This window comes from Jaculus jaculus, chromosome 5 (genome assembly GCF_020740685.1).
Source record: "Jaculus jaculus isolate mJacJac1 chromosome 5, mJacJac1.mat.Y.cur, whole genome shotgun sequence".
NCBI lineage: Eukaryota > Metazoa > Chordata > Mammalia > Rodentia > Dipodidae > Jaculus > Jaculus jaculus.
The window spans coordinates 54,568,893-54,585,421 of record NC_059106.1 but is presented as its reverse complement, the minus strand read 5'-3'; the positions used below and the strand labels follow the sequence as shown (position 1 = coordinate 54,585,421).

The window sequence follows — 16,529 nt, the reverse complement described above, 5'->3', positions numbered from 1 at the left end:
CCTGGGGTGGGTAAGGCTCCTTCTCATGTCCCGGATAACCCTACCAGACTGGGCCTTGGGCTCACAGAGTGCAGCTTCAAAGGGACTGGAGACGTGGGATTGATTCCTCACACTGCATAAACCAGACATGGTAGCACATACCTGTAATCCCAGCATTCAGGAGGTGAGGGCAGATAACCAGAAGTTCAAGATCCTAGGTTATTATTGAGTTCTGGACTACCCTGGAATACATGAGTCCCTGTCTCAAAAAAAAAAAGAGAGAGAGCTGGGCATGATGGTGCACACCTTTAGTTTCAGGCAGAGGTAGGAGGATCACCATGAGTTCAAGGCCACCCTGAAACTATGTAGTGAATTCCAGGTTAGCCTGGACTAGAGTGAAACTCTACCTCAAAACAAAAACAAAAACTGGCACACAGCTTTAATCTCAGCACTCAGAAGGTTGAGGTAGGAAGATCACTGTTTGAGGCCAGCCTGGGGCTACAGAGTGAGCTCCAGGTCAGCCTAGGCTAGAATGAGACCCTATCTTGAAAAAAAGTCAAAAATAAAAACTAACAAAGAAGCCAGGCATGGTGACACACGCCTTTAATCCCAGTACTCAAAAAAAAAAAAAAAAAAAAAAAAAAAGGCAGGGGCTGAGAAGGATCACAAACAAATGTAAGGACTTGAATTGTAGAACGTGCTTATAATCCCAGTGTTGAAAAGACGGAGACAGAACCCCTGGGGCTTACTGCCGCTAGCTCAACTAGCCAAGTCAGAGAGCTCTGAGTTCAGTGACATTTCTTGACTCAGCAAATAAGTAATAAAGGGAGACATCCGCTCTGGTCTCCACACACACATATGCGGCATGTGAATATACACCTCACACAGAAACACCCAACCTTGGTGGGTCTGAGGAAGGAGACCACAGCCAGTGAGGGCCTACGGCCACTGGCTCCATTGCCCTGTCCTTCCCCATCCACTCCAGGCCCATGGCTCCCGGCTGCGGCTGCACCAGATGTCTGTGGCCGATTCAGGCGAATACGTGTGCCGGGCCAATAACAACATCGATGCCCAAGAGACCTCCATCACTGTCTCAGTTTCTCCCAGCGCCAACAGCCCCTCTGGTGAGTTTGAATCTTGTCCCAGGAAAGGGGCAGGGAGACAGGACAACAGCTCTTTGGTTAGAGCTCGCAGACCTGGGGGTGGTGAGAGCAGGAACTTAGCAGAAGGTGTCAGCATTCAGGTCTTGCCTGTGTTCGCTGTGGACACTTGCTCCTCACCGTTGGCCTCAGTCTCCTCTGCAGTGAAATGGGGATGTAGATCACACACGCCATCTAGAATTGCACTGACTAAATGACAGCCACATTTGGCAATTGCAGTTAAAGAGGCAAGGAGAAGGCCTGTAATTCCAGTTACTTGAGAGGCTCAGACAGAAAGATTTCAAGTTCAAACCCAGCTCCAGCTTCAGCTACAAAGGGAGCTCAAGGCTGGCCTGGGCAATTTAGTGAGGCTCTGTCTTAAAAAGTAGAGTCCAAAGCCGGGCGTAGTGGCACATGCCTTTAATCCCAGCACTCGGGTGGCAGAGGTAGGAGGAGCACTGTGAGTTCGAGGCCACCCTGAGGCTACATAGTGAATTCCAGATCAGCCTGGACTATAGTGAAACTCTACCTCGAAAAAACAACAACAAAAAGAGTCCAGACATGGTGGTGCATGCCTTTAATCTCAGTACTCTGTCTCTATCTCTGCTTGCAAATAAATAAAACCATTAAAAAGGGCTGGAGAGATGGCTTAGCGGTTAAGCGCTTGCCTGTGAAGCCTAAGGACCCCAGTTCGAGGCTCGGTTCCCCGGTCCCACGTTAGCCAGATGCACAAGGGGGCGCACGCGTCTGGAGTTCGTTTGCAGAGGCTGGAAGCCCTGGCGCGCCCATGCTCTCTCTCTCCCTCTATCTGTCTTTCTCTCTGTGTCTGTCACTCTCAAATAAATAAATTAATTAATTAAAAAAAAAAAAACATTAAAAAGCTGAGAATATAGCTCAGTGATAGAGAACTTGCTTGACATACAGGAAGCCCTGAATTCAATCCTTTGCACCATAAGGAATAAAGGAAAGAAATTTTATTTTTTATACATATATATATATATATATATATATTTTTTTTTTTTTTAAGCCGGGCTTGGTGGCGCAGGCCTTTAATCCCAGCACTTGGGAAGCAGAGGTAGGAGGATAGCCATGAGTTTGAGGCCGCCCTGAGACTCCTTAGTGAGTTCCAGGTCAGCCTGAGCTGCAGTGAGACCCTATTTTGAAAAACAACAAGGGGAAAGGGAGGGAATTACCATGGGATATTGTTTACTCTCGTGGAAGTTGTCAAAAAAGAAAAAGAAAAAAGGGCTGGAGAGATGGCTTAACTGTTAAACACTTGCCTGTGAAGCCTAAGGACCCTGGTTCAAGGCTCAATTCCCCAGGACCCACGTAAGCCAGATGTACAAGGGGGCGCATGTGTCTGGAGTTCGTTCCCAGGGGCTGGAGGCCCTGGTGCACCATTCATTCTTTCTCTCTCTTCCCCTGTCTGTTGCTCTCAAATAAATAAATAAAAATAATTTTTAAAAAGAAAAGAAAAAAAGCATAAAGGACTAGAGATAATGCAACAATTACAGGCACTTGCTTGCAAGTGACAGCCCTGACAGCCCCGGTTCGATTCCCCATCCCCAGTATCCCAGTGTTCAAAGCCAGATGCACAAAGAGGAGCATGCATCTGAAGTTTGTTTGCAGTGTCCAGCGTCCTTGAAGTTTTTAAACTAAAATAAATAAAAACAATTTCTTTTTTTTTGGTTTTCTGAGGTAGGGTCTCACTGTATCCCAAGCTGACCTAGAATTCACTCTCTAGTCTCAGGATGGCCTCAAACTCACAGCAATCCTCCTACCTGTGCCTCCCAAGTGCTGGGATTAAAGGTGTGCGCTGCCATGCCCGGCCTGTTTTTTGTTTTTGAGGTAGGGTCTCACTCTAGCCCAGGCTGACCTGGAATTCATTATGTAGTCTCAGAGTGGCCTTGAACTCACGGTGATCCTCCTATTTCTGCCTCCCCGAGTGCTGGAATTAAAGGCATGCACTGCCACTCCCAGCTAATAAAAACAATTGTTAAATGGGGCCTGGAGAGATGGCTCCTTGGTTAAAGACACTTGCTTACAAAGTCTTCCTGCCCAGGTTCAATTCCCCAGCCACCCACATAAGCTTGACAGGCATTCAGTTGCAGTGGCAAGAGATCTTGGTGCAACCTATACACACATGCACGCCTGTGAAGCCTGAGGACCCAGGTTTGATTCCTCAGTACCCACATAAGCCAGATATATGAGGTGGCATGTGCATTTGGAGTTTGCCTTAAGGGGTTGGAGGCCCTGGCACACCCATTCTTTCTTTCTCTCTCTCCCTCCCTCCCTCTGTCAAATAAATAACTAAATAAAATATTTAAAAATAAGCCAGGCATGGTGGTGCACGCCTTTAATCCCAGCACTCGGGAGGCAGAGGTAGAAGGATCGCCGTGAGCTCGAGGCCACCCTGAGACAACATAGTGGATTCCAATTCAGCCTGGACTAGGGTGAAACTCTACCTTGAAAAACAAAACAAACCAAATATATACATGTACATATACATATACATATACATATACATATATATATTTAAAAATAAAAAAGACTAATAAACCAGGCATGGTGGCACATGCCTTTAATACCAGCACTTGAGAGGGACAGAGGTAGGAGGATCATGAGTTCCAGGCCACCCTGAGACTACATAGTGAATTTCAGGTCATCCTGGGCTAGAGTGAGACCCTACCTCAAAAACAAAAAAGAAGAAGATTTAAAATTCCATCTTTACTCTTTCAAGTGTTCCAGAACCCCACGTGACTAGTGCCACTGTCTTGGATGGCGCTTGTTAAAGACATTTACATCCTTCCAGGACGCAAAGCTTATGGCTCTGTGGAGCTAATGAGATACTCGTGCACATCGGGCCCTGGACTGGGGCCTGGCACACTGTCGGTGCTCGCTGAGAGTTAGTCCAGACTGCCCTGGTCCCGATCTGCTGGGCAAACCCTGACATCTAGTCCCGTGTCCCCAGCTCCCAGTGGTGCTGTGCCCATCAGAATCGAGTCCTCCTCTTCCCGAGTGGCCGAGGGGCAGACCCTGGATCTGAACTGTGTGGTCCCCGGGCAGGCCCATGCGCAGGTCACGTGGCGCAAGCATGGGGGCAGCCTTCCCACTCGCCATCAGGTATGGGGCGGGCAGAAAATGAGAGGGCTGCCGGCTGTGGCCCTGGCTTGCTCTGCCTGGGGTGGGGGAGAGGCCTGGGAGCCCAAGGGGTGCCTTGCCCACCTGGGTCAAGAGGTTGGACCCTGGCCCCCGGCCTTTGAGACCTCACAGGGTCTGATTGGCGTCACTGTTCCTCTGTCTCCTCGCCCCACCCATGCCCAGGCCCACGGCTCAAGGCTGCGACTGTACCAGGTGTCCCCAGCTGACTCTGGCAAATACGTGTGCAGTGTGCTGGGCAGCTCCGGCCCCCTGGAGGCTTCGGTCCTGGTCACCATCGAGGCCTCGGGCTCGAGTGCTGTCCATGTCCCTGGTGAGGGCTCCTGTGTGGAGCTGGGAGGTGGGGAGGCAGCGCCGCAGCAGAGTGGGGTGAAGGTAATGTTCTTTGAGACCAGAGACGGCAGCCCCTCTGGACCCATCAGTCTACCTTCTGCCCACCCTCATGTTTGCCAACAGAGAGCCCAGGCCCCACACATACTTCCTGCCCCTCTCAAAGGCCCCAGGACATGGGCTGTGGAGTCTAGCTAGTGTCTACAGGCTTGAATCCCAGCTCCTCTGTCCCCTTCTACAGCTGTCACACAAGGGGCTTCGTCTCTCCACATGTCTGTCCTCAACTGTAGAGTGGTCGGGCTCTTGCCCTCTGTTGGCTACTAGAGAGAATCTAGGGTTGGGGAGATGACTCTGGTTAAAAGAACTTGCTTGCAAAGCATGCTTGCCCAGGTTCAATCCCCCAGCACCCATATAAAGCCAGACAAAAACAGGTGCATGTGTCTGTGATCCCAGCACACCTATACCAATGGGAGACAGAGCCAGGAGTGTCTGAAGCACACGGGCCAGATTTATTTTCAGCAGCAAGAGATCCTATCTCAAAGAAAGTGGAATATAGGCAACTCCTCTGACCTTCACATATGCTCCATAGCACACATGTCCATACATACAACATATATATATAATAAACTAAACAAATATAATGTTAAAAATAAGTGAATGAAATGAATAAATAAAATAAATAGCAGTTCCAAGTATGCTGGCACAACTCTTTAATCTCAGTACTCAGGAGGCAGAGGTAAGAGGATTCCCATAAATTGGAGGCCAGCCTAGGCTACAGAATTAGTTCCAGGACAGCCTAGGCTAGAGCGAGACCTTATCTAAATAATAAATAAGGCTGGAGAGATGGCTTAGTGGTTAAGACACTTGCCTATAAAACCTAAGGACCCATGTTCAACTCTCTGGACCCCATGTAAGCCAGATGCACAAAGGTGAGGCAAGCACAAGGTCACATATGCCCACTGGGTGGCACAAGTATCTGGAGTTTGATTGCAGTGGCTGAGGCCCTGGAGTGCCAACCAGTTCTCTATTTCTGTCTCTCTTTTGCTCTCTAAAATGAATAAGTGAATAAATAGTTGGGCATGGCAGTTCATGCCTTCAATCCCAGCACTTGGGAGGCTGAGATAGAAGGACTGATGCGAGTTTGAGGCCAGCCTGAGACTACCTAGTGAGTGCCAGGTCAGCCTGGACTAGAGTGAGATTCTACCTCAAAAATAAATAAATGGAGGCTGGGCGTGGTGGCACATGCCTTTAATCCCAGCACTTGTGAAGCAGAGGTAGGAGGATTGCCAGGAGTTCGAGGCCACCCTGAGACTACATAGTGAATTCCAGGTCAGCCAGAGCTAGAGTGAGACCCTACCTCGATAAACCAAAATAAATAAATAAATAAATGGCCAGGCATGGTGGTGCATGCTTTTAATCCCAACACTCAGGAGGTAGAGGTAGGAGGACTGCCATGAGTTTGAGGCCACCCTGAGACTACATAGTGCATTCCAGGTCAGCCTAAGATAGAGCAAGACCCTACCTTGGAAAACCAAAAATAAATAAATAAATGGAAAACATACAGGAATTGATAGCCCTGGGGTCCAGTGTGACAGAAGTTTTGTGATGGGATGTGATTGCTACATGGTGAGCTACCCGGGTGGTAAGTGGTTATACTTCCAAATGTTAATTTGTTTTATGCAATAGCTCTAAGGGAAGATGGCTTCTCCATTGTACATACGGGGAAACTGAGACACTGAAGTGATGTAGCTATCCAAAAGTTCTGCAACCAATAAGTCACCAAGCTGGGATTTGAACCTTGGCAGTCTAACCTCATGGTCTAGATTCTCGGCTACTGCTTGTTAGTGGCGCTATTGAACTGCCAGTCCGTGAGCCCTGCCTCAGGAATGCAAGGCCAAGAGGCCTCCATCTCCTGGCCTGAGTGATGTGGGAAGGGAAAGAAGCCACCCATGGGAGGGACTGAGAGCCAGGTTGGGAAGTCCCACCTACTGACCCACCCCCTTCTTCAGTCCCAGGAAGAACCCCACCCATCCGCATCGAGACCTCCTCCTCCCGAGTGGCAGAAGGGCAGACCTTGGATCTCAACTGCGTGGTACCTGGACAGGCCCATGCCCAAGTCACATGGCACAAGCAAGGAGGCAGCCTACCCCCTCGGCACCAGGTACAGAGCCTGGAAAAGGCAGCCCTTCCTCCCCAGTCCTACCGTCCTTCCAGATTCCAACCCAGAAAGGAAGGTGGACTCAGCAGTGGAGGTTTGGGGAAAGTCATAACCCACCACTGGGGACAGGGCTGCACACAGGCCGGGCACAGGAGGCTTCCCACCTGCCCCCAGTACCTTGATGCAAAATGAGAGAAGACACCACCTACTTAAGACCCTATTTATTTAAAATATATTTTTATTTATTTATTTGAGAGAGAGAGAGAGAGAGAGAGAGAATGGGCACCCCAGGGCCTCTAGCCACTGCAAATGAACTCCAGACACATGCGCCTCCTTATACGTCTGACTTATGTGGATACTGGGGAATCGAACTGGGGTCCTTTGGCTTTGCAGGCATGTGCCTTAACCACTAGACCCTATTTTCTTTTCTTTTTTTTTTTTTTTTTTTTTTTGGTTTTTCGAGATAGGATCTCACTCTGACTCAGGCTGACCTGGAATTCACTATGTAGTCTCAGGGTGTAGACCCTATTTTCTAACCGCCACTGTCCAGTGTGTGAAAGGGAACTTGACTGGAGGCTGCTGCAGTGCTGCCTGTAGCCCAGGGCGGGGCACCTCCTGGCCTGGGCCAGCGCCTCCCAGCTCTCCCCCCACCCCACCTTTACCCCATCCTTCAGGTGTCAGGCCCGCTGCTGAGACTGAACCATGTGTCCCCAGCTGACTCTGGAGAGTACTCGTGTCAAGTGATCGGCAGCTCAGGCACCCTGGAGGCTTCTGTTCTGGTCACCATTGAGCCCTCCAGCCCTCGCCCTATTCCTGGTGAGTGACAAGGCACCGTGGTCAATGCTGAGTCACAGCCTCAGGGTCTTCCCTGGCCTTCCTCCTCCTCATGGCAGGCGCTTGGCTTTTTGGTGGCTTGTTGTTGCTTTGGTTTTTGTTTGTTTTGAGACAGAGTATTTCTTCGTAGCCACATTGGCTCCTGCCTCCACCTCAAGTGCTGGCATGGGGTTTCCTGTGGCTGAGGATCTAGTCGATCTCAGAGTTCCTGACTGTGCTCTCATTGGCCACATCTGTGTCCCTAGTCCTTGGTGACCCCTCCTTCCACCGCTAGGAGCCCAGCTCTAGGTCTCAGCCAGACATCTCACTCTCAGAGAAAGAAGTCCTTTGGAGTCATTTTGGCTCAGCCATATTATCTCCAAGAGGACCACCACTGAAGGTCCCCAGCCTTTATGCAAGGAGCCTTGACTTTCCCCACGTCTGCCCACAGCTCCAGGACTGGCCCAGCCCATGTACATCGAGGCCTCTTCCTCCCACGTGACCGAGGGGCAGACCCTGGATCTGAACTGCGTGGTGCCAGGACAGGCACATGTCCAGGTCACATGGCACAAGCGTGGGGGCAGCCTGCCTGCCCGGCACCAGGTATGGAGAGCCCAGGGCAGGCAAAGTTCCCCTGCCAGTGGCCTTCTGCAGCCAAGCTTCATACAGACTCCTGCAGGCCTGTGGACACAGGGAGAAAATGGCTCTCAGGGAAGAGGCCCAGAGCAGCTGAGAGGCCTGGGCCTTTCCTCCCAGCCCCACTGCCCAGCCAGCTCTTGCACTTCAGTTTCCTCCTTTGTAAAGCAAGTCGATGGACTCCTCCTGTCCCACTAGCTGAAATCCTAGCACCCAAGTCCCCTGAAGAAACACCCTTGCTTGGGGCTTGCCCTGTGTTCGTGCTTTAGCCTGGTAACTTCCCTCTCTCCTCCCCTGGCAGACCCATGGCTCCCATTTGCGGCTCAACCACATCACCCCTGCGGACTCTGGCGAGTATGTGTGCCGCATAGCTGGTGGCTCTGGCCCTGAACAGGAGGCCTCCTTTACTGTCACAGTCCCTTCCAGTGCGGAATCTTCCTACCGTGAGTGTAGGAGATGTGGGTGGGTGGATGACAGACACGGACCCTTCTGAGTCCAGTGTCTTACCCTTGGCCTCCACCCAGGCCTCAGGAGTCCTGTCATCTCCATTGAGCCACCCAGCAGTACTGTGCAGCAAGGCCAAGATGCCACCTTCAAGTGCCTCATCCACGAGGGGGCAACACCCATCAGCCTGGAGTGGAAGACCCGGAACCAAGAACTGGAGGGTGAGCAGCTAGCTAGTTGGGTGGGGTCTGGGAGAACAGGCTTAGAAGGCCAGGTCCATACTACACGCATGTGTGACTTAGAGTAAGGTATAAACCTAGCTGCCTGAAGATGGGTCCAGACCTAGGCAAATCCAAGTCCCATCCCCAGGCCCAAGGGGTCAAGAGCCGGGTTGACCCTGCCTGATCTTCACTCGGTCAATGCAACTCCACAGACAATGTCCGCATCAGCCCCAATGGTTCCATCATCACCATTGTGGGCACCCGGCCCAGCAACCATGGGGCCTATCGCTGCGTGGCCTCCAATGCCTATGGTGTGGCCCAGAGTGTGGTGAATCTCAGTGTGTACGGTAAGAGATGCTGACCACGGCTTTTCCCTCCCTGTTGACAGCCTGACCTCTCCGAGTGTAAACCCTGCTCCTCCACTGCTTCCCTGGGCATGGGGGGGGGGGGGCTGGATTCTCCCCTTCTGTGTCAGTTTCCAGAGTGGTACCCAGGTAGGGGCCATGACTTATGCATGACCCAAAGCCCTGCATGCAAATCAGTGGTTATCATTCCTCACGCAGGGCCCCCTACGGTGTCCGTACTGCCTGAGGGTCCTGTGCATGTAAAAGCGGGAAAGGACATCACCCTGGAGTGTGTGAGTGCTGGGGAGCCCCGCTCCTCCCCCCGCTGGACCCGGCTGGGCACCCCTGTCAAGTTGGAGCCCCGGCTCTATGGTCTTCTGAACAGCCACGCAGTGTTGAAGGTGAGGTTGGGGCTGCTCCATCTTTGGTTGTGAGGCCCTGTCCAGGACCTGCCTGGAACAGATGCCTGGGGGACTTAGGGGAGGGTGAGTGATTATAAGCAGATGGAGAGAGGTTGGTGGATAGATTGGAAAAAAGAAAGATGAAAGAAGAAAAGAAAGAATGAATGGGCTGGGCATGGTGGTGCAGACCTTTAATCCCAGCACTTGGGAGGCAGAGGTAGATGGATCACTGTGAGTTCAAGGCCACCCTGAGACTACATCATGGATTCCAGGTCAGCCTGGGCTAGGGCGAAATCCTACCTCGAAAAAAAACATATAGGTAGGTAGGTAGGTAGATAGATAGATAGAGATATAGATAGATACACACACACACGCATACATATACATGTGTGAATGAATGAATGGGAAGACGGCTGGTGGGTAGTTAGGTAGGAGAATGAGTGGATAGGTTGGTGGCCAAGCTCGTGGGTGGACTTGTAGGTAGTCATGAGGATGAGCTTTCCAGAAGCAGACAGGGAACTTAAGTCAAAGAAAGGTAGCTGGAGATAGTGCTCAGCTGATGGAGTGCTTGTCTGGCACACACAAAGCCCTGCGCAGGCTGAGTGTGGTGATGCACACCCATAACACCAGCACCCAGGAGGTGAAGGCAGAGGCTCTGAAACCTGAGGTCAGACTCTGCTACGTTGAGAATTTGATGCGAGCCTGGACTACACGAGATCCTTTCTCCAGAAAAACAAGAAAACCAATATCACAATTCCTCTCTTGACACCCCATAACCAGACTCATTGCTCTCTTTTAGATTTCATCAGCCAAACCATCAGATGCAGGTACATATGTGTGCCTAGCCCAGAATGCCCTGGGCACGGCACAGAAGCAGGTGGAGGTGATCGTGGACATGGGCACCGTGACCCCAGGTGCCCCCCAGGTCCAGGTTGAAGAAGCAGAGCTGATCTTGGAGGCCGGACACACAGCCACACTGCACTGCTCAGCCACAGGTTGGTAGAGCCATGATGCCCTGAGGCCTGAATTTATCTGAAGATGTCATCATGCCTGGCAAGCTTTCATTTAGAGGGCACCATGGAGGGAGAGGGTCTTCCTCCTCACCATTCACCCTCCGCTCATCCCTGGGGCAGCTCAATGAGCAATGCTATCTTCTACCCCACAGGCAACCCCCCACCCACCATCCACTGGTCCAAACTGCGCTCCCCCCTGCCCTGGCAGCACCGACTGGAAGGCAACACTCTGGTCATCCCCCGGGTAGCCCAGCAGGACTCGGGCCAGTACATCTGTAATGCCACCAACCTTGTGGGGCACGCCGAAGCCACTGTTGTCCTGCATGTGGAGAGTAAGGGTCCTGTCCCTTCTTGGACTCCTTTCCGTGTTGGAGGTCTACAGCTCCCCACCATGGTCCCCCCTGGGTGGAAATCCAGGCGTCCCATCCGGAGGACCCCAGAGCCTGTTGTGGCTGCCACTCATGTCCCCTCTTAGGCCCTTTGTGCTTTCCTGGTTATTGGGCCAACTACCTGCTGTTACTCTGACCTCTGCCCTTCTCCACCTGACCTCTGGGTATGTCCCTCCAGGCCCACCGTACGCCACTGTCGTCCCAGAGCACATCTCAGCGCAGCCAGGAACTCCAGTGAGGCTGCAGTGCCTGGCTCACGGCACACCCCCGCTCACCTTCCAGTGGAGCCGCGTGGGCGGCGGCCTCCCTGAGAGGACGGTTGCCAGGAATGAACTGCTGCACTTGGAGCCCTCGGGCCCTGCGGACTCGGGACGCTACCGCTGCCAGGTTTCCAACAAGGTGGGCTCAGCTGAGGCCTTTGCCCAGGTGCTTGTCCAAGGTAAGCAACTGAGGGGTAGGGTGGGCAGCCAGAGGTTAGCGTCCCTGTGGGCTCTTCTGTGACCAGCATGGACACTTAGTGTATGAAGGCTTCCCTCTGTTACCCTCCCGAAGTGCCGTCCTCTCCTGTTCTCCAGACCCGAGGCAACTTCCTCCTCAAGGACATCCCTCCTTCCATCGCTGTTCTCAGTCCCCTGGCTCTTAGTGCTGCTTCCCACCCTGCCTTGACATGGTTCTTGCACTGGCCCAGGAAGTTTCTGTATTTGCGTAGTAGCCAGCCTGCCTCACCTGAGCTAGCACACGGCGGGCGGGCCTGGACTCAGTCTCCCAGCAGTGCTGTGCTGATCCATGGAGTCCAGGGAGGGGGAACACACACTTGGCAGTGACTGCAGTGAATGAGCAAGAGGCCCATCTCCAGCACACCCAGGGCTCTAGTAGATCTATGAAGAATTTAACATCTTGGGGTTGGGGAGATGGCTCAGCAGTTAAAGGTACACTCTGGACTAGAGAGATGGCTTAGTGGTTAAGGCACTTGCCTGCAAAGCCAAAAGACCCAGGTTTGATTCCCCAGTGCCCACAGAAAGCCAGATCAGCCTGAACTAGAGTGAAACCCTACCTCAAAAAAAAAAAAAAAAAAGAAAGAAAGAAGAGAAAAGAAAAAAAAACTAAGAAAGAACCTCTTCCATATCTCCACAGGCCCTTCTGGCTCTCTTCCGATCACCCCTCCCCCAGCAGGAGCCACGCCCACCGTGCAGGTCACCCCTCAGCTAGAGACCAAGAGCATCGGGGACAGCGTTGAGTTCCACTGCGCCGTGCCCAGTGGGCGAGGCACCCACCTTCGTTGGCTAAAGGAGGGGGGTCAGCTGCCTCCTGGCCACAGTGTGCAGGATGGGGTTCTCCGGTGAGGAACTGGACACAGATACCTCCGCCCAGTACTCAGTGAGACTGAGTCACTTTAAGTTCCCTTGGGCTCTGGCCCAAAGAGGTGTCCTTTGGTCAGCCACTTAGCCTCTCTGAGTGTCACAACACTGAAGCCCTGTTGTCTACAGTGCTTAGTGCCCACCTGGTACCCAGGAGGCTGTCCATTAACAATAGTACATGTCTATCCCGTTTGGTTTTGGGCTTTCTGGGAGTTGTTTTTTTGTTAATATTTTAATGTTTTCTTTATTTAAGGGTGGCAGATGGGAGAGAATGAGTGTGCCAGGCCTTCTAGCCACTACAGATGAACTCCAGGCACATGTGCCACCTTGTGCATCTGGCTTATGTGTGTACTAGGGAATTGAACATAGGTCACTTTGCAGTCAAGCACCTTAACTACTAAACCATCTCTCCAGCCCATGGGAAGATTTTGTTTTGTTTGGTTTGGTTTGGTTTTTTTGAAGTAGGGTCTCATTCTAGCCCAGGCTGACCTAGAATTAACCCATGTAGTCTTAGACAGGTCCTAAACTCACAGTGATCCTCCTACCTCTGTCTCCCAAGTGCTGAGATTAAAGGCATGTGCCCCTGGCCCTGGTATTTTTTGTTTGGTTGGTTTTGATTTTTCAAGGTAGGGTTTTGCTGTAGCCCAGGCTGACCTGGAATTCCCTATGTAGTCTCAGGGTGGCCTCGAACTCATGGCAATCTGCCTACCTCTGCCTCCTCTAAGTGCTGGGATTAAAGGCGTGTGCGACCACATCTGGCTTGGTATTACTTTTTTTTTTTTAAGACAGGGTCCAAGTTGGGCTTGGTGATGCACGCCTTTAATCCCAGCACTTGGGAGGCAGAGGTAGGAGTATTGCCATGAGTTCAAGGCCACTCTGAAACTACATAGTGAATTCCAGGTCACTCAGCCTGAGCTAGAGTGGGAACCTACCTCGAAAAAACAAAAAAAGACAGAGTCCCAGACTATAGCCCAAACTGGCCTGAAACTCACTATGTATCTAGACTGGCCTCTTAACTAGGTGAGGAACTGGACACAGATTCCCCCACCCAGTACTTAGTGAGACTGTTATCCTTCTGCCCAGTCTCTCAAGTATTGGAATTACCAGTGTTAGCCACCATGCTGGCTATGTTTCTATTATTATTACAAGAGGAAAGAGAATGGTTCTGGGCCAGAGCTTTGTAACTTTATCATGATGTGACCTTCAGTCAGCATGACTGAGCCATAGAGCAGAAAGTCTATGTCTAAGGTGGATCTGGTAGCTGGGCCAGGTGACACAGGTCTGTAATCCACAGACTGAGGCAAGAATATCATAAGGTCAAGGCCTATCTGGACTACGGAGTTAATTAAGGCCTCCCTGTCTGTCTTAAAACAAAAGGTAGCCAGGCATGGTGGTGCATACCTTTAATCCCAGCACAAGAGAGGCTGAGATAGAAGGATCACCATGAATTGGAGGCCAGGCTGGGCTACAAAAACAGGGCTGGGATGTAGCTCGTTGGTAGAGCACTTGTCTAGCATGTGTGAAGCCCTAGGTTCAAATCCCTGCACCACAAGTAAATAAAAGAACAAAATGGGTATGGTACTCAGACTTTGATCCTGGTCACTGGGAGACTGGGAGATGAAGTGTTTGTCTATATCAGCTTTTGGTTTTTTTGTTTTCGAGGTAGGGTCTCACTCTAGCCCAGGCTGACCTGAAATTCACTCTGTAGTCTCAGGATGGCCTCGAACTCACAGCGATCCTCCTACCTCTGCCTCCCAAGTGCTAGGATTAAAGGCGTGTACCACCATGCCCGGCTTGTCTATATCAGTTTTAATTCCCACGCAACTGTACAGCAATTGACTTTGCTCCTGATGTCACACTTCTTTCTTTACAGAATCCAGAACTTAGACCAGAGCTGCCAAGGGACATATGTTTGCCAGGCCCATGGACCATGGGGACAGGCCCAGGCCAGTGCCCAACTGATTGTCCAAGGTAGGAGGTAGCTTTAGGCCTCTGCTAAGAGAAAAGGCAGAGGGCTGGAGGGAGGGTTGAGTGGATAAACTGTTTTTCTCACAAACATGAGGACCTAGTACCCACATAAAATGTGGGGTGTGGTGGCATACTTCTGTGAGCCCAGAGCTCCTGGGGAGGCAGAAACAGTAAATCCCTGGTCCTTAGTTGATAGCTAGTCTGGCCAAACTGGTGAGCCCTAGGTTTAGTGAGAAACCTTGCATCAAGGAATAAAGTGGAGAACAGTTAAGGAAGATGTCCAGCTTGAATGTCTGGCCTCCACACACACCTGCCCACACATCACCCACATCACATATAGGCGCGTGGGCACATACACACACACATAAAAAAAAAAAAAAACAAAACAGCAGGACCAGAGATGAGAAAGGGGTTTAGGGTTATGACCCTGCACCTCAGGAAGCCCCCTGCAAGTGCACTTTAAAGAAAGTCATTCTGGGGCTGGAGAGATGGCTTAGCGGTTAAGCGCTTGCCTGTGAAGCCTAAGGACCCCGGTTCGAGGCTCGATTCTCCAGGACCCACGTTAGCCAGATGCACAAGGGGGCGCACGTGTCTGGTGTTCGTTTGCAGTGGCTGGAAGCCCTGGCACGCCCATTCTCTCTCTCTATCTATCTATCTGCCTCTTTCTCTGTCACTCTCAAATAAATAAATAAAAATGAACAAAAAATTAAAAAAAAAAAAGTCATTCTGAAAGCCGGGCGTGATGGCACACACCTTTAATCCCAGCAGAGGTAGAGGTAGGAGGATCGCTGTGAGTTTAAGGCCACCCTGAGACTCCATAGTGAATTCCAAGTCAGCCTGAGCTAGAGTGAAACCCGACCTCAAAACAAACTACAAAAACAAAACATGTTTTGTTTTCCTCGCTTGTGCTTTGTGTGGAGTAAGGGCTTTGGTAAACCCGGTAAGGAAGGAAAGAAGAGATGTGGAGGAATGAGTGGGTGCTCAGCAGAGCAGTGAAGAATGAATTAGCAGCTACGTGTGTGAGTGAGTGAACGAGCAGCAGCATAAAAAAGTGGGTGCACGAGTGACCTCGTGAAAAAGCGGACCCGGAGATGTCCAAGCGCCTGGCCGTCTGCGGCCTCCACAGGCCAGGCTGATCACCTCCCCTCCCCCCCAGCACTGCCCTCGGTGCTCATCAACGTCCGCACCTCCGTGCACTCTGTGGTGGTCGGCCACGCCGTTGAGTTTGAGTGCCTGGCACTGGGTGACCCCAAGCCTCAAGTGACGTGGAGCAAAGTCGGGGGGCGCCTGCGGCCTGGCATTGTGCAGAGCGGAAGTGTCGTCAGGATCGCCCACGTGGAGCTGGCTGACGCGGGACAGTACCGCTGCACAGCCAGCAACGCTGCCGGCACCACCCAGTCGCACGTGCTGCTGCTCGTGCAAGGTGAAGGGGCGGGGGCCGTGGGGGCAGGAGCGCGGTGGGGCTTCTCCTCCTTCCCTGAGTCACTGTTGCCCTCCACGAGCTTGAGGAGCTGTCATGTGTACTGAAGGGGCGGCCTTCCCAGCAGATAGCCGCTGTGGGAGAGGAGTGTGAATGCTCTGGAGCAAGCTGCAAAGAGCTAGGCTGTGCAGCGTCAAGGAGGAAACTGAGGGCTGCATAGATGGCTTAGCGGTTAGGGTGCTTGCCTGCAAAGCCAAAGGACCCACAATCTACTCCCCAATACCCAAGTAAAGCCAGATACAGGAAGTGGCACGTATGTTTGGAGTTCGTTTTTGGTGGTTGGAGGCCCTGGTGTGCCCATTCTCTCTCTCTCTCTCTCTCTCCCTGTCTCTGAGAGGCAGAGGTAGGAGAATTGCTATGAATTTGAGGTCAGCCTTGGAATAGATGAGTTTCACATCAGCCTGGGATAGAATGAGACCCTACCTCAGGGAAAAAAAAAAACAAAAATGAAGGCCGGGCATGGTGGTGCACACCTTTAATTGGGAGGCAGAGATAGGAGGATCACCATGAGTTCAAGGCTACCCTGAGAGTACATAGTGAATTTCAGGTCAGCCTGGGCTAGAGTGAGACCCTACCTCAAAAAAAGGTGGGGGGGAAGAAAGAGAGAGAGAGAGAAAATGATCCAGGCATGGTGGCTCACACCTGTAATCCCAGCTGAAGCAGGCAGAGTGCCATGAGTTCAAAGCCAGCCTGATCT

The 16,529-nt window shown here is 51.7% G+C and overlaps 1 protein-coding gene across 1 annotated transcript in view; it reads left to right on the top strand.

Moving 5' to 3' along the window:
* Window positions 1-16,529, top strand: part of Hspg2 (heparan sulfate proteoglycan 2) — a 127,803-nt gene that overhangs the window by 98,732 nt on the left and 12,542 nt on the right. The window contains exons 62-77 of the mRNA XM_045149090.1: window positions 965-1,103; window positions 4,090-4,241; window positions 4,443-4,590; window positions 6,617-6,768; window positions 7,440-7,581; window positions 8,030-8,181; window positions 8,516-8,657; window positions 8,739-8,879; window positions 9,092-9,226; window positions 9,443-9,624; window positions 10,424-10,619; window positions 10,790-10,969; window positions 11,205-11,465; window positions 12,161-12,365; window positions 14,258-14,355; window positions 15,509-15,775. Coding sequence (XP_045005025.1) covers window positions 965-1,103; window positions 4,090-4,241; window positions 4,443-4,590; window positions 6,617-6,768; window positions 7,440-7,581; window positions 8,030-8,181; window positions 8,516-8,657; window positions 8,739-8,879; window positions 9,092-9,226; window positions 9,443-9,624; window positions 10,424-10,619; window positions 10,790-10,969; window positions 11,205-11,465; window positions 12,161-12,365; window positions 14,258-14,355; window positions 15,509-15,775 — 2,692 coding nt within the window. The remainder of the gene's footprint in view (window positions 1-964; window positions 1,104-4,089; window positions 4,242-4,442; window positions 4,591-6,616; window positions 6,769-7,439; window positions 7,582-8,029; window positions 8,182-8,515; window positions 8,658-8,738; window positions 8,880-9,091; window positions 9,227-9,442; window positions 9,625-10,423; window positions 10,620-10,789; window positions 10,970-11,204; window positions 11,466-12,160; window positions 12,366-14,257; window positions 14,356-15,508; window positions 15,776-16,529) is intronic.